Here is a 24,807-nt window from a genome sequence, read left to right as displayed (position 1 = left end):
TCACTAGCACTTCTTTCCAGAGTCATACACATTCCATAAACGTCCTTTAAGCTCTGGATGGGCTCGCTATTGTCCTTGCTTTTTTGCACCCCAGCTTGCCTGCACAGAGGTTTGTCATCTCCTTTTCATGCTGAAAGAAAACAGATTTATCACAGGAGGAAACTGCGACATGATAGCTTGGAAGAATAAAGGTTACCAGGTGAAAGGACATCTGCGTCATTTATTCTCTGTGGCATGAGGTAGCTGAGAAGGAATAAAGTCCGTCTGTGACCAAACACCTGTGTTTCTGTCTAGCTGGCAGGGTCACCGGAGGGGAGCTTTAAATTGCTCTTTAAATGAGTCAGACCTGTTCCCCCGGAGAGAAGGCTGGTGCAGCTTGAGCTCTGTGGGCAAGTCTGACTGGGCCTTTCTCACTTTTGCCTGTGTTTGCCTTGCAGCTGTGTAAATGAGTATGGAAGATTATGATTTCCTGTTCAAAATTGTTTTAATTGGCAACGCTGGTGTGGGGAAGACGTGCCTCGTCCGAAGATTCACACAGGTAAGGGAACTCGTAAGGGAACTCGTAAGCCCAGGGTTGGGTTTGTCAGTCTAGCCTGAGGGGTTGGGGGAATCTGTCGAGATGGATGACCAGTTTCAATGCCAGGGTCTTAGCTGTGAGTTCCTGATGCACCCTTTGAAAGCTGCATCTGCTTTGTAGCCAAGACAAGGGGTTTTTAAACCACCTCACGGGAGCATGGCCCTGGGAGTCTCCACCAACCCTCCCATGCCTCTTCTTGCTTCCTTTAATGACAAAGGCAAGTGGTTTTGCTGTCAGTGTGCAGTATCAAAACTAAATTATTGGATAAAAGGAAGTTACTAATTAATAATCCCCAGGTGGAAACAAATGAATCTGGACGTCAAACTGAACCTAAATTTTTTAAAACTCTAATACAAATTAAACCAGTCAAACTCTGCCTATGCCCCCTTACATCCTCCCAGGAAACTTGAGTGAATCATTTTCATTTAGGACCAAATAAGCCAATTTTCTAAACCTTTTCAGTAGGAATGAAATGAAAATAGTGAAGAATTATCTGAACTGAATTGAATGGTCTCTCTGGGTTGAATTCAATTCTTATCATATGATCTAAGTACAAGTTCCCTTTGGGACTGCCCTTTTGAGAATCACTGCTGGAGATTATATACTGCTTTTATATAGAAGTCATTCCGAAGTTGACCTTTTTTGTGTGTTTTCCCCTGAAAAATATGAATGATACCCTTTGTAGGACCATTACATACATATCTTGAATTTTCATAAAGTACTTGTTCAGCAAGTTGGAACTTGCTCCTCTATCTAACGCATAGGATAACCTGGTGCTGTGGAAAGAGCACTGGCTTGGGAGTTGAGCCATGGGTCTTAGTCCTGGTTCTGCCCCTGGCTTGCTCTGTGAGCCTGGGTAAGTTACCTCCCTTTCCTGGGACTGCCTGTTGCACATCAGGGGCTGGGTGAGCTCCAAGGCCCCTTCCAGCTCTGACAGTCTGTGGTTTTGTGGAAAACGGAAGAGGCAGATTGAATAACAAACAGCTAGAGGGCCCAGAGCCACTTTGGAAATGTCAGGGTTTTTCCCATGATAAGTGAATAGAACCCATGCTTTTTACTAAGCCGTGGCCTGGTGAAATCAAAAGTAACAAGCTAATAGGCATCTGGGCTCAGTCAACCGCCATGGAGATATATTGGAAACTCCAGCTGGTTTTACTTCTACCTAACATTAGTCATATTTTCTGCTTTTGACAAAAGGATAAGACTGCAGAGATGTAGTAAAGTTTTCAGTCCCTTTATCAAAAGTTTCCTTGACCTTGTCTTAGTATTGAAAGGTCGCTTAGAGATTATTCAACCCACCTCTCTCACTTTATAGATGAAAGGTCAGATCTAGAGGGGCTAAATGCCTGCTTAGGATCTTATATTGTGAGATTAGATAGAGTGGCAAGGCTAGGATTAGAACCCGGGTTCCAGGTTCTCAGCCTGATAATTTCTGTCTCCTATACATTCTAACTTCTGAGACCATTCTCTTTAAAAGCACAAACTCTGTCATTAGATGTGAAAATGTCTCCATTTTCAACAGTAATTTTTTGCCAACAAGCTCTTTTTTCTTCTTTCTTATTTGTCTTTTATGTCTACGTTTTACCCCTCCCAGCCCCTCAACTCCACCATAAACTCATATTTCAGAGGCAAGATTATGTTTGTTTTTGTTATTTAGCAGACAGTTAAAATGAACTGGATCTAGCTGTTTTTTAGGCACAGAGGTTGGGGAACAAAATGGTAGGTGAAACATTGGGAAGAATTTGTTTAACTTCTTGGCATTTGTTGAGGTGCAAAACATCTGGAGCTATAAACTTGAAGCTTGACAGCTTTTGTATCTGAGCCAAGCCAAAATTGAAGAAAATTGATTCAATATTTGAAAGTAAAGTTATGAATGTTTATATTTACATCTTTTGCAAACATGCAGTAGAACATTTTCTTTTGGTTTGAAGTTCAGTCTTTTAAGCTAAAACTTTAAATAATTCTTAATTAAAGATATCTGAGTCATAGTTGCCAGAACTAATAACGTCCATTTTACTTTAATTTCTGGAAATTCTGGAATATAAGTGAAGAGGGAAGAGAAACTGGGTGAAGAGTTCTTTCTTGACAGAATTTCTTGCTACTCCCAACTCCCTCCCTAAGTGTATAGGAAATATTATGTAATAGTAAATTGCATAAATTATACTTGTACCTTTGTTAAAATCTCATCTTTCTGGTTAAGTTTCCAGTTTGAAGTAAAGCATTTTGTTTGTTTGTTTTAAAATGGCTTACATCAGCCTCAAACTCATTGAATTTGAGGCCCAGAGAGGGTGAGTGGTTTGTTTGAGGTTACACAGAGATCCTAAGGCTGCTGCCTCCTGGTTTAGTGCTGTTTCTACCCTACTGTCTCCTTGATGACTTAATTTTCTTAGATTATCTTCCCAGTGTCTTTGGCTTTGATCCCATGTAATTACACATGCATGGTACATTGTACTGAGGAAAACAGTGATCACCCTGGGGCAAAGGAAAATTCAGAAGCTTCAGGAGATCCAAAAAGACAGATCCCAAAACTGTCTTATTCCCGCTTCTCATGCTGAGTTCTTATTTGTTTTTTCATATTGTTGCCCATTCCTGTGGCTGTCCATGCTCAAGACTGATAACTAGTTTTAAGTATCCTTGATTTTATCTTTTAGAAAGAACCTATCCATTTTGCCCTGACCCTTCCAATTCTGATCTCATCACTGTGGTCGCATGCCCTTCAATCTTATCTTCGTGTCTGATTTTTCTTTTTCATTCTTAAAATCAGGTTCCCCTGCTCTTTCTCAATTTTCTCCTCCACCTGTCTTTATCTCCTTTTCTCTGTCCTCCTGTCTCTTTCCTCTTCTTTCAGCATTTCTCTCTCCCACTTTCTCCCTCCTTTCTCTTTCCCTCAAGACATACATACAGAGTTGCACAGGGCTCCCTTGAGAGTAACCAGAGTTCTCTTTTCTACCAGTCAACTCAGCTGAAGGAAGGACCCCGGTGATGGGTGTTGCTGGGGGAGAGGAGAAAGAATTTCATTTAATGGAAATATTTGCTTAGCTGTTCTTTTCTATTATTTCTTCTTCAGGGTCTTTTCCCCCCAGGTCAAGGAGCCACAATTGGAGTTGATTTTATGATTAAGACAGTGGAGATTAATGGTGAAAAAGTAAAGGTAAGGTGCTAAATATTCACTAAGGTTGTCAGGTGCTATGTGAGAGGTTAGGGGAAGTAGTGCTTTCATAACCATTTATTAAATCTCCTAATTGAAACCCACATTGAAACAATGCACTCAGCCATAACAGCTTATTTCCAGAGTTCTTCTAGTCTTTTTTATGGGGGAAGGAAGGAATTTTGGATGATGTGTTTACAGATTAGAAGACAGAAAATGGCTAAGGCAAGTTTGTCCTGTCTCCTGTCATGTCACAAGTGACATAAAGATAAGGAAGAAATTTCTTTTTGGATCTCTTGAGCTGGGCCAATAAGCAGGTGCTACCTCCTCTAAACAGCAGCCCCATGAAAGAGCCTCCCGATTTCTACATTTCATTATGAATCACTTATTTAAATTATCCTGTCTCCTATCATATCCTTGTCTCTAAAAAGGAAAGACACTAAATGAGGAGTATGGGAAAGGATACATGCTCTCTAGCCCCTGCTTCCTGCCCCTCCAGCCTTTGTGGCTTCTGGATGGTTTGGTACTTGGAAGAAGTATGGTGTGTCCAGGAACAGGACAAAGGAGAGAATGTTTATTGAGTACCTACAATCTGTCAGTGCCTCTGCTGGGTGCTTTTACATATGTTATATTTAGTTTAGTCCTTACTGTAAACCTGTGGGGTAAGTGGTATTATCCTCGTTTTACTGGCTTCAGAGAGGTTAAATAACTTACTTATCCATGGCTACACATAGATAAGTATAGGAAGGGGGACAGGCAGGATTTGAACCCATTTCACCAACCAGTACACCCCACTGCCTTTCTGGGGTCTCCTCTGCCATGAAAGAAGAAGGGAAGAAAGGCACACTAGGCCTATCACCTGGAGCAAGGAAAGGAGGAAGGTGATGGAAAGAAATGTGAAGGGAGACTAAATCACCTGGAAGGAGGATAAATATACTGATGTTTGGCACTGTGCTCTACCTGCCGTCAGAGTTACTGAAGTTCCACAGTTGGCTCTTCAGAGCTGGGTCTTATGGAAAGAAGTGATAGCCAAGGCCGGGTACAGTGGCTCACGCCTATAATCCCAATACTTTGGGAGGCCAGGAGTTGAAGACATAGCGAGACTCCATGTCTTCAAAAGATAAAAAATTGTCTGGTCATGGTGGCATGCGCCTGTAGTCCCAGCTACTCGGGAAGCTGAGTGAGAGCATTGTTTGAGCCTGGGAAGTTGAGTCTGCAGCGAGCCATGATTGTGCCATTGCACTCCAGCCTGGGTGACAGAATGAGACCGTGTGTGTGTGTGTGTGTGTGTGTGTGTGTGTGTGTGTGTGTGTTGGTGACAGAGAGAGAGAAAGAGAGAGAGAGAGAAGGCTGGGGGAGGGATGGAAAGAAGGAAGGAAAGGAAGGATAGCCCAGCCATCAGCGGCACAATGAAAACTGGCGTCTTAGAGTTCTACCTTGATTCCCAACCTAAGCATCCTATGTTTGGGTCCATTTATTTGCGTCCTTCTCCCATACGTACATGCTCTCCTTCCTTTGAGTGCCTTGGGAAGAGCAGAGAAGCTCCATAATGCTCTTCAGCATTTTCTAGATACTTGCCATCACAGAGAAGTGTTTAGGAGGAGGTCCTTGAATGGGGGCCAAAAGCTCTCTCAGTGTCTCTTCCAGCCCTGACTCCTTAAAATAGCTCATACTGCAGAGACATCCACACCAAATACAGCAGTGAATGGGGAGCTGGAGCACTGGAAGATAAAAGCAGGGTATGAAATCCACATAAATGCTAACTAAAAAGTGAACAAAAATAGTGTAGGGGGTGGGAAGAAGGAGCTAGGCTGTGGGGACAGGAAAGAGAGACAGGAGTGTGCTCAGGAGGCATTGATGGGAGGAGCCTTTTGTAGCTTTCTGTTGTCCTAGTGGAGGGGAGGTAGTTACCCAAGGAGTTGGGTAAAGATAACTACTATTTCATGCATTTTGCTTCCAGATATTTGGGTTTTCCATTCATATATATATGAGTTCATTTATTTGATTTAGTGCCTACTACCTTCCAGGCACTGGCCATAAATAAGGGTGAATAAGGAATGGTTCCTGCTGTTAAAGAACAGGCTTATTTTTCTTTCCTGAATTCCCAGGCATAAATATTCCATTTATTCTACTTTCTGCAAACCTTATTTTAAAAAGTGCTTATTACACTGCAAAAATTGATATTTTTATAACATCTGACTCCACCATAAGGCCACAGGCTCCCCAAGAGCAAGGTTTGTGTCTTACTCATATTTGTATTCACGGCACACTTTCTGTCCCCAGTACCTCTTCAGGCTTCTAGAACTTTATCTATAAAAAGTGACAGTTGGCTCATCTCCCAAATCCAGTCCAAATCAACTTGCCTGTGATTCTTTCAAGCCCAATATATAAAATAAAGATACAGGGTGGCCCTCTTCAACCACATGAATTTACGAGCCTCATTAACATGTAGGCATATGAGGAACAACTTCTTTAATCCTTTCTTAGAAGAGGGCAGAACTGCATAGTTGTCTTATTGTCATCTTTTTTTTTTTTTTTTTTTTTTTTTTTTTTTTTGAGAAAGGGTCTTGCTCTGTTGCCTAGGCTGGAGTGCAGTGGTGCAATCACAGCTCACTGCAGCCTCGACCTCCTAGGCTCAAGTGATCCTCTCACCTCAGCCTCCCAAGTAGCTGGGACTACAGGTGTGTGCCACCATGCCCAGCTATTCATTTTTATTTTTATTTTTTGTAGAGATGGGATCTCACTATGTTGCCATGTTGATCACTCCTGGGCTGAAGTAATCCTTCTGCCTCAGCCTCCCAAAGTGCTGGGATTACAGGCATGAGATACCACATCCAGCCTGTCATCCTTCTTCTTTAACATTTACCGAGTATCTTTTCTCAAATGTTAAAGTGTCTTTTTGCTAGTAGTTTGCAGGCTTTCCCAGAGCCTCATAAAGTCAGTGGATAAGAGAATCCACCAGTGATTTGTATGGCATCACCTGCTTGGTGAGTGGCAGGACCACTCTCCTGACACCCTCATCAGTGTCCTCTACAAGTATCATTCTTTCCAGGATGGCTCCCAGGATTGAAGGCAGGGAATCCAAGGTATTAGATTCTTGTAGCTATTAAGGCAAGTAAGCGCCAAATCAGTAAAAACAAAATTAATGAAGAGGCCCTTCTCTTAAAAGGGTCTGCATTATGAAGGTGATCTCTGGTAGAAAATATAATTAAAACATATATAGACCACTGAACTGTATGCTTAAAAGTGGTTAAAATGATAAATTTTATGTATGTTTTAGCAGAATAAAAAAATGGAAAAAAACAGAACTTTCTCATATATATTTTAGTCTATTATAAATTAATGAGTAATAAGCAAAACTCTAAGCTCAATTTAAACCATTTTAGCCTTAGGAGATTAATCATAATAGAAATAGAAGATTTGCTGTATCTCTTTCCAATCAGATCTATGTTGATAGATAGGAGAGTCATGAAAGTATTTATATGTATTTGTTTCTTCAACCATCTGTCCATCCATTCATTCCTCCATCCTGTGTTGTAGTAAATGTTTTGTGCCAAGCACTGTGGTGGTAAAGCATCCCTGCCCCTTAGGAACTTACTATCATCTAGCTCCATCTGTGAAATCTTCTTTAATACCCTACTAATCTGTTAAGTAGAATGACCAGTTCCTCCCTTGTGATTCCACAATCCTTTGTTCATTTAGTTAGCCATCATTCAAATGTTTCTACCACGTGCTGTGTGCTGTGTTAGGAAGGTACTGGGGGTGTAAGGTCAAATAAAAGACAGCCTTTGCTCTCAAAGAACTCAGTAGTAGAGTAGTAAACCAATGATTGCAGTACATTATTATGACGGTGAGGCAATGGAGTTTAAGTAGTGGTGCAGACAAGAGAGTAGACAAACAATGTAGCCACATGCTGAAGGTGAGAGTGGTTAGAAAGCCCATGGCTGCAGTATTGAAAACATATTGACAGGCATGAGACTAACAGCAGGAGACGCTCTCTTTCTTTTTAATAGAACATCTTGTATTCTGCTATAGTTAATTAACTGTGTGTGTCCTTTCTATAGACTGTGAGCTGTTTGAAATCAGCATTGATTTTATTCATCTTTATATCCTCCCTGTGTTTTATTCATCTTTATATACTCCATGTGCCTAGCACAGTACCTTGCATATATTAATGTCCTATAGATGCCGAAAGGCACAAATGAATTGCAGAGAATGGTGAAACCAAGTTGAGTGATAAAGGCAGTAGAATATGAATATCCTCAATAATCAACTGTCAGCTAGAAACAGGCAGCCCCCTATGAGAAGGTAACATATCTTGGCATGCTCATACAATCACTGTTCTAGAAAATATTTCAGTGACTTTAACCCTCGAAGCTGTTCTCAAGATGTGGGAACACACTGATTTCTAATACTGAACAGTACCTAAATCGCAATCACAAGTGTTTTAGGGGCTCGGTGCAGCTTTAAAACAATAGCCCATTATTCTAAGACACATCCTGGCAGAGGGGAACCACGTCCCTAGGTTTGAGGCAGAGAAGAGAAATAGCCTTTGTCCCAGCAAAAACCGTAACATCTGTACAGTGGCCTTTAGCATACACAGGCTTTCGTGTGTATCATCGAAGAGCAGCTGCAACTGCAGATCAAAGGAGAGCCTTTGTGTGCTGCTGATTCATGGCAGGGACTACGGGTCACTCAGCAGTCTCCTTAGCTAAGCTAGTATGAGCAGAGGGTGACACCAATGGATTCATCCTCTTTGGATACAGATGCACATTTTAGTTAGTCTTTGGTGGCAACAGCAGCATGAGAGCATGGAATGAGTCCTCAACTGGAAATAGAAGGCCTGGATGCCATGTCCTAGCTTTGTGAATAACCAGTTAGTTAAGGGACAGTTTCCATTAATACGGGGAGGTGTACACTTGCCTACCTCACTGGGTTGTTGTAAAGATTAAATGAGACCTTCAATAAATATTTGAGCACCTCCTATTTGCCAAGTGCTCTATTTGCTCTAAATGGACCCTGACGTCTCCCTCATGAAGCTTTCAGTTTAGTGGGAAAGATGGCTATTAAACAAATTATTACAAATAAATGATTCAGGCATGTCAGGTGCCATGAGGGAGAATGACAGGATGTATTGCAAGAGAGACTGTGTGGGGTGGGGGGGTGGGGAACCTAGCCTAATCTGAAGGTTCTGGAAAGCCTTCCTGAGGAAGCAATCTTATGTCCCTGGACATGAATACACCTGTGACCTGTGAAATTCATGCAATTAGAAGGAAAGATTATTGTTTTTGTTGATGTTCTTATTTCTCAAGGCCTTGTGTTTTGTTCTACACTTAGCAGCCACTCTGGAGAATAATTCGTTTTCAGTAGTTGTCTACTCTGTGCAGGGAAATTGACAAGTATTGTCTTCTTCTTTGTTATTAGAATTATTAGTTATTAGGACTTAGAACTGGTAGATAACTGCAGAAAAAGTGAACCTTCAGCAGGTTGTGTGTTATTAACCGCTTTTTATAAAGAAATAATCAAAGCCCAAAGAGATTAAGTGGCTTGGCCAAGGTCATAGAATTTAAGAGACCTGAAGGAAAATTATATTGTTGTCTGCCATGGCATGATTCCTGTTTTCTTTAACAAAGATAATACCTTAATACATCCATTTGAATTTTGAACTGGAAAAGTGGTGAGGTTGGCTCTCCCTCCAGTTGCTGATTAAATGCCAACATTCACAGCTTGCCCTGTATCATGCCTTTTGTAATATGGCATTGTGATTAAGAACGTGGACTCTGGGACCACAATGCCTGGTTGAATTGGTTCTGGGACATATTGGCTATGAGATGCTGAACAAGTTAATTAATCTTACTGTGCCTCAGTTTATTCATGCAAGAAATGGGTATTATGATAGTATCTACCTCATAGGGTTATTGTGAGGAATAAGTGAGTTGCCACAGGTAAAATGCTTAGAATAGAGCTTGGCACATAATAAATGCTTGACGAATTTCCTATATGTATTTTTTTAAGAATGAAAAGGAAACTCTTAACAAAGAAAAAACAAAACAAAACAAAATAAGCCCCTATCCCTAACCAGAAACACACCCAACAAATTTTTTTTTTTTTAATTTTCAGTGCCTTTTTTTTTTTTTTTTTTTTAGGGCAGAAAATAACCATGAAATTGTTTGGGTAAAGATGTTCCCATTTTCAAACTAAAGCAAGGCAAAGCTTTTTTTTTCCTTTTTTTCTCCAACCTGATCCTTCTCCACCTGATTCTTATCTTATGCCTTTACAGCTACAGATCTGGGACACAGCAGGTCAAGAGAGATTTCGGTCCATTACCCAGAGTTACTACCGAAGCGCCAATGCCTTGATCCTCACCTATGACATTACCTGTGAGGAATCCTTCCGTTGCCTTCCTGAGTGGCTGCGGGAGATAGAACAATATGCCAGCAACAAGGTCATCACTGTGTTAGTGGGTAAGTAAGGGCTAACGAGGAGGGAAATTGATTTGTGGGCATTAGAGGATTTATAATGACATAAAGCTTATACATTGGTGCCTTCCAAGAATATAGTCTTTAGCTAATAATGCAAGCAGTCAACCTTCAGTTCTTCTGCAACTGAAGAGAAAATGAAATAGGTCCTATCCCATGGTGATGGTTTAGAAAAATAAAGTAGAAAACATTTTCTATCAATGTAGGCTCTAGGGAAGAAGTTGGATGGCCATGAAAGTTATGTGAGCTGCTAAAAATTTAAAAAGTCTAATTACAAGATGAAAGAAATGGCTGTTCTAGATGAAAAATGTATCTTTTAAGTTGATAAGGAATTCATTATTGAAGCAATTGTTTATTGCCTAAAAGGTGGATTTTGGTAATTTTTTCCCCCTTCCTAACATTTAGGCTGATTTGAGAAATTCTATGTTTCAGAAAGAATCTGCTAAGGGCAATGCTGTAGTTTGTTTCATCTTGTAGGAGAATAAAACCTCTATTTAGTATGGGGGGAAAGCACAAAACAACCCTTGATTTTCTATCATGACTGATATATGCATTGAAATGGACCAGGTCATTAAAAACTTCTCTGTTTGTAGTGGAAAAGTGTTAGTAACCATTTGATCATTAACATATTTTCTTCCTAGAAAGGAACGTTGCTATATAGTCTAGCAATACCTGAATTAGGGAAATTTGAGTAGAGATCCTTAGAAGCATTGTTAAGTTACAAATTATGGTTAATAATAAGCTCAGTAAACACTTTAGAATAGTGTTATAATTGGTATATATATGCCAGGAATGATACGAGGAACTTTATGTGTCATGATCCCTGATTTACAGATCAGGAAACCACGGCTCAAAGAGGTGAAGTTCTTTTCCCAAGGTCACATAGCATGTAAGATCAACTCCAAGCCCTGTAGTTGTCCTGCTGTAATATGTTACGTTGTAACAAATTGCTGGACTTTTCCTTCAGGCTGCTGGATGAAGCATCTGTGTTTCTATGAGCTAGTGCTCCCTGTAAAACCCTTTTGGACAATGTTGAACCTTTGCCATAAAGCATTTGAGAGGTCTGCATTTGTACCTTCTGTTTTACAGAAAGCCTTTGGGAACTTGAGTCAAAGCATTACTACTTGGGATTTTATCTAAGGAAGTTAAATGAAGATTTGAGGGGAGACAGTTAGTTCAATATGAAAGAGGAATTGGCTTAAAAAACAATTTTACTATGGAAAATTTCAAACATAAATAAGAGTAGAGAAACAGTATAGTGAATCCCCTTCTACACATCTCCCAGCTTTCACAGTTACCAACTCATGACCAATCTTATTTTCTCTTCCCTAGCAATGCTGTCCACCTTCTCCCTCAGATTATTTTGAAGCAAATCTCAGAGGTTGTATTAATTCATGTTTCAATATCTGTGTATATCTCTAATAGATTTTTAAAAAGAAAACCTAACCTCAGTGGCATTTTTACACCTGAAATATGTTAACAATTCCTTAGTATCCTTAAAAACTTAGACAGTGTTCAAATTTCCCTGATCGACTCATGATTTTTTTTCGTTTGTTTGTTCAAATTAAGATCCAAATAAGGTCCAGAAGCCGGGCATGGTGGCTCACACCTGTAATCTCAGTGTTCTGGGAAGCTGAGGCAGGAGGATTGCTTGAGCCCAGCAGTTCTGACCAGCCTGGGCAATGTAGCGAGATTAGCCAGGCATGATGGCATCTACCTGTGGTCCCACCTACTCAGGAAGCTGAAGCAGGAGGATCACCTGAGCCCAGAAGTTGAAGGCTGCAGGGAGCTATGATCACACCACTGCATTCAGCCTGGGTGACAGAGCCAGACTCTTGTCAAAAAAAAAAAAAAAAACCAAAAGCCAAGTAAGGTCCATATGTTGTAATTGACAGCTACGTCTTTTTATCCTTTTTTATGAAGTTTCCACTCTCATTTTTTGTCTCTCTTAGAAGTTTTTGCTAATGCATTTGTTTGACCTATAGGCTTTACAAGTCTAAATTTTGTTTTATCGCCCCTAAGGTATCATTTGATATCACCTCCATCACCTATATTTCTTGCAGATTTATAGATAAGTCTGGAGGCCTGATGAGAGTCAGGATTTTTTTGGTTTTCTTTTTAGACAAAACACTACATATATCATACTCTGAGGGGTAGTTCTCATAGAACAGGCAGGAAGAATGCTTGATTCTTTTTTGTTCACCACTTTTCAAGGTAATAAGCTGGTTCTCCAGTATCTTCTAAAAGTTATTGATATCTGTTTATATTTGTAATATTATTATAAATTTATAGATTTAAATAAATTTGATGGGCTGGGCATGGTGGCTCATGCCTGTAATCCCAACACTTTGGGAGGCTGAGGCGGGTGGATCACTTGAGGTCGGGAGTTTGAGACCAGCCTGGGCAACATGGTGAAACCCCATCTCTACTAAAATATACAAAAAATTAGCCGAGCATGCCTGTAATCCCAGCGGGAGGCCAAGGCAGGAGAATCTCTTGAACCTGGAAGACACAGGTTACAGTGAGCCGAGATTGCACCACTGCACTCCAGCCTGGGCAACAGAGTGAGACTCTGTCTCAAAAACTAACTAAATAAGTAAATTTGACATATTTCAGTCCCTTGCAATTATTATTATTGATGCTCCCATTGTTCCGACTTTGCCAGTGGGAGCTTCTTCAAATGGGCTCCTGAGTCCTTTTGACATGACTCCAGGAATGTTGGATAATTTTTTTGCTTTCTGGTATGACAAGTGTTCCAGCCACATCTTGTGCATTTCCTGCCCCAGACCTAGAATTAGCCATTTCTTCAAGAAGTGCTTTCTTTTCAATGGGAAGTCATATTTAGAGGCCACAACCTAGGTGTTAGGAGCCCTCCTGATTGGCCATTGTTTTTAGGCCTTTCAGTGGACAGAGCTTGTGTGTATGTGTGCATGTGTGTGGTGGATTCTGTAGTATCCTCAAGAGAGTTTTCCTATTAGGTTCTGCTAGCGTTCCGACTCACAAGACTACCGTAGACCACGCATGGCATCGTGTTCACTTAGAAGGACACAGGACAGGAAATACAGCTTGACAGCAGATCAGCATCCGGCAACCCTCTTCAGTGGAAGTAATCCCAGTAGCAGTCCACGTAATTTTCCAGGACCTCCTACCCAGTCCACAACCCCCAGACGATTCTAGTATGAGGGAACAAGGCTCATGTCAAACAAATGGAGGATCTGCCTTGGCCTAGCAGCCTCAATACCCCATAGGAGACTAAATCTATTATAACAATTCCACAGTCATAACTTCCAGGGTCTCTTCAAATGAAGTCACCACATTCAGGGAAGCTCAAAGTTATGGCTTTCCATTAGGTATTCATAATTCTTAGATAGAATTCCCAGGCCAGAAGTCATTTATCAATCAGGGGTCATTTTTACCATAAGCGGTGTTGCCAGATAATACAATTGACACACCTTTGTCAGGTTTCCTGGAGAATTTGAGGTAGGTGGAAAACTTTTTAAAGATAAAATACATCATGAATTATTCATACTGATACTTCTATTTATAATTCAGGACTGCAGAAATTTTACTTAACCACATTAATTTTATATTTATATTTCCTTTTTCCTATGCCAAAAGTCCCAGTTCCCAATGGTACCAGCATAATTACTCATTTGCTTTATCCCATAATACACAGCTAGCAACCTCAGAATAATAATACCAACAGTACCACCAAAAAGATGATTACTGAAACAGTTCAAGATTGTTTCCTTCAATTCTTTTTGTCCTTAGGCTATATACCACTGGGGTTGCACTGTTAAATTACTGTATCTTAAGCACCTTGAAATAGTTACTCTGTTGGCCCGGCTTGGTGGCTCAGTTGCGTGTAATCCCAGCACTTCTGGAGGCCGAGGCAGGTGGATCGCTTAAGCTCACAAGTTCAAGACCAGCCTGGACGTGGCGAAACTCTGTCTCTGCAAAAAATAAAAATAAAAAAATTAGCTGGGCATGGTAGTGCCTGCCTGTAGTCCCAGCTACTTGGGAGGCTGAGGTGGGAGAAGATGGCTTGAGCCCAGGAGGTGGAGGTTGCAGCAAGTCAGGATCGTGCCACTGCCCTCCAGCCTGGGTAATAGAGCCAGACCTTGTCTCAGTTAAAAGAAAAAAAGGGTTACGGTCTGTGTGGTTATTCCACACATGATGAACATGTTCATTTGTTTAATTTTGCTCTCAGTTTTTAGGGATTGCTTTTTAAATTTAATTTTGAAATTAATTGTATAATTATATAAAGCATTTTTAAGTTCCTAAAGTAAAATCTACAAAACAAAGTGTATTCAGAGAGGTCTGGTTTCTATTCCTTTCACCTCAACCCTGTTCCTTTCATAGGTAACCATTTTCTTTTAAATTAAGATTTTGGTCTATTCTTCTATTAAAAAAATAAATAAAATGTGTGTATAATATATGTATTCATATCCTTCCCTTTTTGTTGGATAGACAGTTGCATATTGTATATGCTTTTTTTTTCTGCTTCGCTTTTTTTTTGGTTAACAGTATATCCCAGTGTTTCCATTACATGGCAATATATAGAAATACTCCTAATTGATTTTTATAGCAGCAAATACTCCATTGGGTGGATATGCCGTACTTTATTCAGTCAGTGCCCTACTGATGGACATTTGGGTTGTCTCCAGTTCTTGCCATTATGAATGGCACTCATTTTTTATTTATTTTTTTTGAGACAGAGTCTCACTCTGTCACCCAAGCTAGAGTGCAGTGGCATGATCTCGACTCACTGCAACCTCTGCCTCTGGGGTTCAAGCGATTCTTCTGCCTCAGCCTCCCAAGTAGCTGGGACTACAAGCGCGTGCCACCACACCCGGCTAGTTTTTGTATTTTTAGTAGAGACGGGGTTTCACCATATTGGCCAGGCTAGTCTCGAACTCCTGACCTGGTGATCCACCCGCCTTGGCCTCCTAAAGTGCTGGGATTACAGGTGTGAGCCACTGCGCCCAGCCGGCACTCATATTTTAAAGTAAACATTTCAGTAATCACAGTCACATTTGTTTTGTTTTACTCGCCCATCTGTCTGGCTTGACTTCAGATCTGGAGTTGAATTTTGATGCTTCTCAGCCTGCAAAAAGTCAAATGCTGATTCTTTATTTGATTTTACTACTGTTATAGGCAACAAGATTGACCTGGCTGAAAGGAGAGAGGTTTCCCAGCAGCGAGCTGAAGAATTCTCAGAAGCTCAGGACATGTATTATCTGGAGACTTCAGCCAAGGAATCTGATAATGTGGAGAAACTCTTCCTTGACTTAGCATGCCGACTCATCAGTGAAGCCAGACAGAACACACTTGTGAACAATGTATCCTCACCCTTACCTGGAGAAGGGAAAAGCATCAGCTATTTGACTTGTTGTAATTTCAACTAAAGGCTGAGGCACGGAGAAGAAAAGGAATCAGCAACTGCCCTGATGGGCCATGAGATGCTGGGGAGATCTGGCGATGACTGTGGCTCCCGCTCTCTGACCTTCTGATTCCTGTGGGCTCCTGAGCTTACAAAGCATGGCAGGCCAAGGGCCTCGACCACAGGCCAGCATTAGCAGAACATATAATGGTTTCACCCTTTTCCAGTCTGGAGTTGGAGCAAGGAGAAAATTGCACTAGGCACTCCATGATCTGCAGAGCATGTTGCTTTTGTTTTTTTAAAAAGCAAGTAAAAGCGCATTCCTAAACAGAGTCCAGGGGGAAATGTACTGTAGGGATCCCTCCTGCACATCAGTGGGTGCATGTGGGAGCTGTTCTTTAGGGCTTCGGTGGTAATCATCTGGGGGCCCTGGTTTTCTTGTCTACCAGATAAACCAAAACTGGGAAGGCCAAGTACAGTCTCTGTGGTGCGTATTGACGACCCCATGGAGATTTTGAAAAGTGTTATTTCTCTTGTCCACAGGCACTTTCAAGAACTTTGGGATGTAAAAATGAAATGAAACCTTTACCCATGACCAACAGTAACAATCATTGTTTTAATAATATATACAAGCTCCATAACTCCTTTTGGTGCTAATGATTCCGCTATTTCACAGACCAAACGTTTTAGTACATTAATGTCCTTAAATGTGTTATATAGAAATAAAAAAATGGGGGAAGTCCATGAATCAGCACTCTTTCTCAAAGTCTCATTACTACCTTTTTAAAGGTGGATTTTTGGGAAAAGAGAATACTTTTCCTTTTATGTTCCCCTCTGAATCTCTACCACTTTCTTCTCTTGTCTCTCCAGCCCTTTATGTAAATGAAAACGTTTGCAAAATGAAAAAAATAAATAAACAAATGGTTGATGATATTCTAATATAAAAACTTAGCTCTAACACATTTTGAGTAGTATGAGGAAACAGACCAGATATGACCAAAATACTGTGGATTAAGGGACTGTAGTGCAGGGCTCCTAGCAGAGCACAGTCCTTGATAGTAGGTCACATCTTTTACTTCCTGGTACTCTCCATCTTGGACAGACCAAGGCTTAGGATTTTGTAGATTTTTTAGTATGATAAGTGAGAATAGCAACAGATGAAAAGTCTCACGACCCATTTTTATATCTTCGATGATAACCTTAGAAAAATTCTGCTCGTGGAAGCAGATTGAACTGTCATTTATCCCCTCCTTCTTGTAATAATGTTACCTTCAGATGCTTAACCATACGTTCTTTCTTTTTTCTTTCTCTTTTCCTCTCTATTTTTCTGGTCTCTCCTTTTCTTCTTCCCTCCCTCCCTCCCTCCTTCCCTCCCTCCCTCCCTCCTTCCCTCCCATCCTTATATGCATGTGTTACTGCAAATCTCCAATTCAAATGGAGGTGTATATGCCTTTACTTAGCCAATTTAAAAACAGGACTCAAAATGGGAGATGTGCTGCTGAATATGTGTTTCTTTTTCTTCAGTGCCATACTTTGATAGCTTCCAATTTGTTCACTGATATAAATGCAAATTGGGAAAATAATTAAACCTGTATGCTGTTGATGCTGTCAGATGTTTCTGTAGCTTGCTGCTTAGCATAACTGAGGGATGAGTAATGGAATAAGGATATGATGTGTAATTCCACTGTTGCTGTAGATGGTGACAATCTCAATTCTGATATGTTGATGTTTGAAAGCTATTTAATTGTAAAGAAATGAGTCATGTAGAGACATGATGTGGATAAAGCATTTCTGGCATTTCTCTAGCAGGTTCTAGATTGACCAGTGTCTTGCACATGAGATTATGCATATTTTTTAAGGGGCTGATACTTTTGGTTGGCTTCACTGTTTTTCCTGATCCTGTGGGAAAGAGAAAGGCATCCCAGAAGTTTGACTTGTTTTTCTTTTAGAATCTGTCTCTGCAGGAAAGAAAAGTCATTTTAATAAAAACCAAAATAATTTATAATAATTGTTGCCTTTCCCTCCCCATCCTCTCCACTAAGCCAGCAACTAAATGTATTCAGAAAACAAGTTAATCAAGGAGGGCAGAAGAATTTTTTTTAAACTGTAAGGAAATGTTCCTAAGTTTAGATTTATTACCTGTCATTTAGGGCAAAAATCCAGTGTCCCCAGCACATGATGACCCAACTTTGTCTCACGGTTGCAAGTGTGTTGAAAATAAAGTTGCTTTGTGAACCTAGAGGAAATGGCTGTGTTAGATTGGACTGATTTAGTTGCAAAATAATACCTTTTAGGGTCACACTTGTATTATTCCCTAGGGTTTAGCCTTCTCTATATACCCTTGGCCAGACTCAGAAGGGGATTAAAAAGCTCTGGTCTTGGCCTCTGTCTTCCTTGTTGCTCCTCCCAGCCTTTCCATAACTTACCCATCCACAGCCCATCAGCAGGAACACATGAGAATGTGGGACTTTGTTTCTTTTTTTCGTAGTTGTATGAATTCCAGATTAGGCCTTATGGATACTTGTCTACTAATATATCTGAAGTTTGAAAACAATCCCTGACAATATTGTAGGTGCAATAAATATTAGTCAAATAAACATTTAAGTGCCAAGGTGGGGTGGTGGTGGTGGGGGGAGCTTTTTTTGATTAAACAGAAATTCCTTCAAGTAGAACTTGAGAAAGGACACTAAATACAGTCATCTTAACCTAGGCCAGGACCTAAATTTATTGGTTTGCCTAACAGTCTTATTGTCATGGCAATATTTGCTAAGATGAGCCTTCTTTAGATAAAAATGAACTCTCATTTAGTGGTGGATGAAAAAAGAGGAATTGCTTTATCATATAGTTTAATTTGGCTCGGTCTACTAAGACCACCAGGGTTGATGTATTCCTCCATTTTTGGTGTGATCTTTTTCTTCATTCAATAAAGTTATTAAATATATGGCAAAACTTTTTTCAGTTTCCAGTGAAAATGCATGATACTCATGTCATGGAGTCAGGCTTGGGAAAATCTAGGAAATAATAGTTTGCTGATAATGATATTTTCTTATGGCTTTGTATAGACTACATCCTCAAAGGATTTTGTGCTTCTTTGCCCATAGAAGGCTTTTTCTCCCTTTGTGTGCTTTTATTAAATCTGTTGCATTATATTAATATTTTTTGAATTTACAGGGCCAATTATCTTTTTGGTGGATTACTTAGATTAGGCCATCGGCTCTTCCTGGCCTTTCTTTTTCTCGGTCTTTTAATCATTTCACGTTTTTATCTCTCCCTGAGTAAAGTGGCAAGAAAACTAAAAATGAAAGTTAAATGGGTTGATTTGACAATGTGTCAAGTTCTGATTTAGAGTTTATAAGGAAGGTAGAAACGATTGGCCAAAATAAGATATTTGGATGAGGATTATTTAAGCCGTTTAGATTTGGCCAGAGATGCCAGATTTAGCAAAGGACTGGGTTCTTATCTTCTTTCATTCATGAATATATGCCTTGGGAGGACACTGGTGATTCCCACAGAATTAGGCCAATGATTTGCCACATTACCCTTTAAGCTAGCCCATAATTCCACCGGATCCCACACCAAGTTTCAGTTCATGACTCATACTGAATAAATATCAGTTGTAAATGATGTTTGAATTGGTCTTCCTACTAAAGTGAAACATCTTCTTTTAAGCCAAGCCACATGAATGAAATAGCACAATCAGAAAAAAATCTTTTTTTTTTTTTTTTTTTTTTTTTGCATATCAGACCAATGGCCTTCTCCACTAAGCCAGCAACTAAAGGTATTCAGAAAACAAGTTAATCAAGGTGAGCAGAACTTTTTGAACTGTGAGGAAATGTTCCTAAGTTTAGATTTATTACCTGTCATTTAGGGCAAAAATCTAATGTCTTTTTTATTTCTTAATCTTGTAGAACTCTGTATTTCATAGTAATGAGTACTTAGGGATCATTGCTCTATTAGCCTCTGGGAGAGATCTTCTAGAGTTTGCCATTCCTTTTTTTCCATAATTTTTTGTTGTTGTTTTAACTGCAACTGGTTACTTTTCTCAACCATGGTCCTGACATGTTTATACTATGATACTTTTGAGACTTCGCTAAAGAATTAAAAGCTGTGAAACAACATTTGCTTCTCATCCTTCAGACAAAATGTGTTCCATTTAAGCAGCATGGTTAAACACTAATTTTGGGATAAGGGAGGGATATGTTTTCTTTACTTTCTTTTTGGATTTCATTTCTGTGGCATGAGCCTATTTGTGTTTGGAAGGAAAGATGCCTTCCTTTACATTCTTCACACTGGTAATTTTTTCATACCGAATTAAGAAATTATCATCCCTTCAAAACACAGATTAATATAGCAACATTAGAGTAAGGGAGATGGCATTTCATCTCCTCTCCTCAGTCCCTTGATGTTGGAATGTTATCATTTCCAGGAGCCATACTTTGAAATTAAAAACAAATTGAGGCATTACCAGTCTGATGAAGGAATTTTAAATGCAAGACATTTAAAGAATACTTGAAGGATTTGGGGAGACTTAGGTTAGGAAAAAGAGGGGAATACAATTAGTGCATTAGAACAAGATGCTCTGTGGTTCAGAGGGGTGGAATGAGGCCTACTGAATGAGGCCGTAGGGACACAGATTTGGGTTCCACTTCAGGGCGACCATTCTCAAAAAGTTGGTTCACTATGGGACAGTCTGCCTCAGGTAATAGCCTCTGTCAAGAGGCAAAGATGTGGAGAGGATCCAATTGGTTGGAGATTGGAGCAGGTGACCTATTAACCTAAATTCCATGTTGTATGTAGTACTTTGCCTCTCATAACATGTTCAATTAAATATCTGTTAATTCATAGCTAATGATTTTTTTAATGGGGCCTCGTTCTTCTGCCACAAGTGCATCCCACCTTCATCTTTCAGGGAAGAGGTTGGTTGCACGTTGTTAGGCCAAGAGACTGGCCCTCCATTATGCCCTATGCTGGACTTGCTTTGTCGGTCCATTCATTGATGTCCTGTTGAATCAAAAGGTATTGTTTTAGTAGAAGTTACATGAAGTATATTCATTTATCACTTGCCAAACATAGGCCTTGCTCTGTTTAATAAATAATGGGTGTCTCCTTCAAGATTTTAGGATAGGCCTTTTTAACAGAGCAGAATCTTCTGTTAAAGTTCTCACAAACAGACCAACTCTCAAGAGAGATGGGCTGGTGGGTCACTGACATAAAGCAGTCCACAAGATCTATTTTAGAAAAGTATCAATGACATTTCCTTAGTTGGTTTGATTCTCTTGAGAATACATGAGTTTAAAAGAACTGAGGTCAAATTGCTTTATGTGGAAAGCAATAAAAACAAGTATTTTTGACTTGAAAATTAGAGGTAACTGTAAGCAATTTTTGCTATTGAAGCCTATGGCCCAAATTATTCCACCTGCAGAATAACTTTCACCCTTGCAAGGCTGATAGACGGCTCTTCATTGTTCTTTTTTTTTGGTTTTGTTTTGTTTTTCTAAGTCATTGGTCTTAAATCTGTATGGTGACAAATCTATTTGAGTTTGATTGAGACTTTCTTGGACTCCTTTGGACAAGAGGTCAGAGCACAAAGGCTAGTCACCACTTCTTTGACTTCTTGAGGTATGAGCCAAAATTTTACTTTTCCATTGATTTAAAGCAGAATTTTTGGAGATGCTGTGTTCCAGTTCCTGACGGAATCGGTGGTGGTTGCTGACTTTGACACTTCAGAGAGTGATGTGGGGAATTATATAGAAGGGGAAACACTAGTTTAGGTGTGAGGAGTTCTAGTATGCCACAAATTAGCCGAGACTTTAGACGAAGCACAATATTTGAGCATCAATCTTCTCATCTATGAGATAGACCTGTCAGGATTATTGTGAAAATTAGATGAGATAAGTTGAAAGTACAGTGCTTGGTAAACAGTTAGCACTCAAATATTAGTTCTTTTTCACCTTTATTAAGAGCAGACTTTGAATGGTCTGATGCCAAGTGTAGATCCTTAAGAGACAAAACAAAGAAACTTTCCTGGCTTCAAAGAAAAGAACTCCATTTCTGAAAGGGTGCCTTAAAAGGAATTCATTTGTCTGATCCATCCTTTTGCCTTTGGGCATTACTACTGTCACCCTCCATTTCTTTACAAACCTCAGGCAAGGTGGTCTCTCTCTCTCTCCCAATAGGCAATTCCAGGATTGTAAACTCATTATCAGGAAGCTTAATCTTAGAACTAAAATACCTCACAGAGCAATTTAAACCTCTTTCTTCTTGTTCCTATTCTTCATGGGAAGAAAACTGGGTTGATCCCTATCTTCTTTTTAAGGAGCCACATTTGCCATTTATTATTGCTCTTTTGCCTATTTAAAAAAATAACAGTCAGAAAAAAATGATTATTAAAATGATAATCATTATTTACTTAGTGAATGTCAGGATAGGTATTTATTACTCTTAGCTTCTTATTGGTATCAGATGTAGATCACGGTCTTACTGTTGATTAACTCTTCAGTTATATATACATACTTTGATTCTTTAGTTACATAATTGATAACAAAGTGTGCTTCTGAAGAATTATTCTGGCTGTATGGCTCTTGTTTCCTCCCCTTGGTAAAAATGGAGTCATGAATCTCAGTTTTGTGATCTGCTTTTAATTTCATATATGACATTATTTGATGTACATAATTACCAACATCCAAAAGCGTTTCTTCCCCTTTCTACGTGTGCACTAAATTCTAAAACAAAAATTAGAATACAAAATGCCTAATAAAGAAAAAATTCATATACAGAAAAGCAAAAGATAATCTACTTTGTTAAGATAATTTGTCACTAGCTGGTTGAATAATGCAGTTTTTGTTTAAGGTTACACATTTATGCCTGGATTAAATAACAATAGTAAAACTTGACAAGTCTTTTGAAAAACAGCTGCTAAACATATTGCTTTCTGGAATGTAATCATTAGCAACAAATGTTCTCTTATTCTATACAATTGCAGAATGCTAGTGGAACTTTCTTGTAGGTTATTTGACAATGAATGTTAATTGATTTATTTTTTAAAAATGTAAAATCCTCTTATCCCTTTAAGGTCGGTTTAGGCTTTCATGTCCCTGTGGTAGAAAATTTCAAATGCTGGCTTCTAATTTCTACTCACTGAAGTGTCTTCCAGACATACCAGATGGTTGGAGCTCCTTTGATAGTATATAAGGGAGCTACATAAATGTATTTGAACTAACTTGTGAGCAAAATTTCTGTTTTCAGCAAAAAAAAAAAAAAAAAGAAAAAACAACAAACTCTGCTCAAAATTTCAGATAATACAGGAGTAAAAAGAGGTTTTTGATAATCTGAAGGGAAAAGTGTGCCCCATATATCTTGTACACACTTTTAATGCATGACTTTTAGTATAGAGATGAAATAAAATGCAAAATATATAATTCTGGAGATCTCAGCAGCTAGTTAAAATATTTAGAGAAGCTGCTTTATGAAGACTTAGAGAATCCTTGATCTCCCCCACCTTTCCTATCACTCCATTGAAACATGGATCTTTAATATTAATACATACATAGTTTTAACTAATAAACAGGTTAATCACTGAGTTTTATGAACTCGATTCTTGATATTTGGCTATTGGTTTTAAGCATAGGATATCAGTATTATTTGTATACAGCGGTATATAAAATCTAACCAAGTTCAACATAAGAATAGTACTTGATTTTAAATGTTAATATGCAAATATTAACAGTATACTATATCATATTTTATGTGTTCATATATTGATCTTTTTACTTAACAAAAAGCCTGTTAGAAATATAACCCACTGATGACCCGAGTCCAATTAGCTGAAAACCTTCTGTAGAAAGGTGATTGTATGAAAAATTCAATCAACATTAATAAAGGGAAGTGGGGAGGGAATACAAACTTGAACAAAATATTCTTAAATGAAGTTGCATCTCTTTTTAAAATTAAGATATCATTCATGCACCATACGGTTTACCCTATTAAGGTGTAAACTTCAATGTTTTTAATCATATTCACTAAGTTGTGCAACATCACCACTCCCTAACTTCAGAACACTTTCATCACCTCCAAAAGAAACCCCATACCATTTGCAATCACTCCTCCTCCTCCTTCCCCCAGCATCCGGCAACCACTAATCTACTTTCTGTCTCCATGAATTTGCCTATCCTGGACATTTCATATAGTCAAACAATATGTGGCCTTTTGTGTCTGGCTTCTCTAAGTAATCATAATGTTTTCAAAGCTCATCCATGTTGTAGCATAAATCAGTACATTGTTTTCATGTTTAAATAATATTCCATTGCATGTATATGCCACATTTTATTTGTCCATTTATCATTTGATGGACATTTGGGTTTTTTCCACCTTTTGATTATAATAATGCTGCTGTGAACATTTATGTAAAAGTTTTTTGTATGGGTGTATGTTTTCACATCTTTCTTAAAAAGCAATTAGTCTGACAAATCAAATCAAATCATTTATGTTTATTTAAGTAGAACCTCTTGCAATCCTGTTTGGAGACTGCAACTTACGATCTTAGTTTAATTGATCAATTAGGAGACCCCTGAATAAAGACTAACTCCCCAATACATCCATAAGAATTTTTCTATGAGCCTGTCATTTAGATGTGATAATCAATCAATTTCATGAAGACTGTTTCAGTCTTGTAGAAATTGAGTTGCCATCACATAGAGGATTTCTTGTCCTCTGCATTGTTTAAAGGACAACTACAAATCATGCTGGATAAGAGTACTCATTCAATCTTTTAGGATTCAATGAAGTAGCATTTTAAATATGTAAGTTATTTTATATATTGTCTGTCTTTTAAAATTGGACTTTGCTTCTTGAAAAAAGTTTGTCAAATCACCAAACCATATGACTGTCCATTCATTGTAGCCTATGTTTTCTATTATTAAGAAATAATTCATACTGAGAGTAAAAGAAAAAGAATGTATTTTGTGTGCAAAGGATGAATGTATTAAAAACTTTTTATTTGTAACAATTTTTTAAAAAAACTAAATGGAAATTGCTTTCCCATGTACTTGTATATAAATAAACATTTCCTGTTGCCCACATTTGGAGAATCATATGCCATCAAAATATGTAAAAAGCAAACAAACTTTTAAGTGTACTAATGTCTTTCAGCACGGTGCAAAATGTGCCCTGGATCTGGGGGATCTGGAGACCTGAGTTAAATGTTGATTTTCTAACTGGCTAA

At 38.9% G+C, this 24,807-nt stretch overlaps 1 protein-coding gene across 20 annotated transcripts in view; it reads left to right on the top strand.

Annotated features, from left to right (window-relative positions):
* RAB30 (RAB30, member RAS oncogene family) overlaps positions 1-18,536 on the top strand; it is a 92,757-nt gene extending 74,221 nt beyond the window's left edge. For all 20 annotated transcript variants that reach the window (XM_004051898.5, XM_063693448.1, XM_063693432.1 and 17 more), the window contains 4 exons: positions 438-538; positions 3,645-3,728; positions 10,006-10,189; positions 15,362-18,536. In XM_004051898.5, coding sequence (XP_004051946.1) covers positions 446-538; positions 3,645-3,728; positions 10,006-10,189; positions 15,362-15,612 — 612 coding nt within the window. In that variant the 5' untranslated portion in view covers positions 438-445 and the 3' untranslated portion in view covers positions 15,613-18,536. The remainder of the gene's footprint in view (positions 1-437; positions 539-3,644; positions 3,729-10,005; positions 10,190-15,361) is intronic.
* Positions 18,537-24,807: the final 6,271 nt, after the last annotated feature.

The sequence above is a fragment of the Gorilla gorilla genome, chromosome 9 (assembly GCF_029281585.2).
Source record: "Gorilla gorilla gorilla isolate KB3781 chromosome 9, NHGRI_mGorGor1-v2.1_pri, whole genome shotgun sequence".
Lineage (NCBI taxonomy): Eukaryota > Metazoa > Chordata > Mammalia > Primates > Hominidae > Gorilla > Gorilla gorilla.
The sequence above is the reverse complement of the archived record's forward strand: the minus strand, read 5'-3'. Positions and strand labels throughout refer to the sequence as shown.